This window comes from Emiliania huxleyi, assembly GCF_000372725.1.
Source record: "Emiliania huxleyi CCMP1516 unplaced genomic scaffold EMIHUscaffold_312, whole genome shotgun sequence".
Classification (NCBI taxonomy): domain Eukaryota; phylum Haptophyta; order Isochrysidales; family Noelaerhabdaceae; genus Emiliania; species Emiliania huxleyi.
In genome coordinates, this window is record NW_005199666.1 from 13,201 (window position 1) to 14,439 (window position 1,239).

At 65.1% G+C, this 1,239-nt stretch overlaps 1 protein-coding gene across 1 annotated transcript; it reads right to left on the reverse strand.

Moving 5' to 3' along the window:
• Positions 1 to 251: 251 nt before the first annotated feature.
• On the reverse strand, positions 252 to 953 carry EMIHUDRAFT_116877 (hypothetical protein; the record flags this gene model as incomplete). Its single annotated transcript, XM_005774387.1, has 1 exon — positions 252 to 953. One exon carries the CDS (start codon positions 951 to 953, stop codon positions 252 to 254), a length of 702 nt encoding a protein of 233 aa, XP_005774444.1.
• Positions 954 to 1,239: the final 286 nt, after the last annotated feature.

Below are 1,239 nucleotides of genomic sequence, written 5' to 3' on the forward strand. Positions count from 1 at the left end.
GCCCGCCACCCAGTCCGCAGTCGCCCCCGCGTCTCAACCAACACCCTTCCCGCGGCCACGCAGGGCCGTGTGGTGTGTGTGACACTGTCTCTGTGAGTGAGGGGGGCGGCGTGCGCGTGGTAAATAAATGAATAAAAACGGAGACCTCGTGAGGCGTGGCGCCGCACACACACAAGAGTGGCTCGCAGCCCTCCCTCCCGTCCTCACCTCCGGTGCACCACTGCACACCTCTCAGCGCACACCTTCGGGACTCACTCCACAGCCATGCGCGAGGAGGAGGGACCTCCTGCCGCGCCTCCCTCCGGCTCTGCCGGCCGCGCGCGGCAGTTTGGGTTGCCATGCTGGCCGGGCACGCGGCCTGCCGCCGCGGCCGCGGCGTGCCGCTGCTCCTTGCGCCGCTCGACATCGGCCTTTGCCTTGGCTTTCTTCCGGAGGGCCGCCTCGTCTGCGCCTTCCTCGCCTGCGCCCTCCTCCCCGTCCTCGCCCTCCTCCTGCTGCTGCTGCTCCTCCGCCCACGGCGGCGGCGCGGAGTGCGCGGGCGCCGCGGGCGGCGCCGCGTGCCACGGCCAGTCCGGCGGGTACGCGTCCTCGTCCTTGAGCATGACGGTGAAGACCTCGCCGGGCTGCTTGCCCGGCGGAATGGTGACCTCGATCCGGTCCCCGCTGGGCGGCCGGACAAAGATGGTGTGCGCCGAGGAGGCGGTCTTCTCCGGCATCGCAAAGGTGTGAAACGACCACTCCGGCTTCTTGATGACGAGCTGGACGTGCTCCATCTGCAGCGAGAGGCGGCCGATGGACCGCTCGAGGCGCCCGAGGTCGGCGGCGAGGCCGCCACCGCGGAGATCGCGAACTTTCGTCTCGAGCTCGTTGATCTTGAGCTGCTTCCAGTCGAGCTTTTGCTGCAGGTTCCGATTCTCAAGCTGCAGAGCCTGCAGGTCGCTGGAGGCTGCCATGCTGGTCGCTAAACCACCAGTATCACGGCCAAAAAAGCTTAGGGTGAAAAAGAATTCTTCAAACGCCCGGCGTTTAACTATAAAAGAATTTTCAAACTCCGGCGTGACTCGGCGAAAGCTGCAGGCGAGGCCAGGGTCATTGGTGTCTGGGCAAGATTTGGTTTCATGTTCACAGTCTAACCGGTCCCCCACCCCTGTCGCTGAAAGGGGCTGTCGGAGGTTCATCCGCACCGTATGCTTTGGGGGTCTTGGAACGTTTGTTTACCACTTCTTCTGCCTCCTCTTT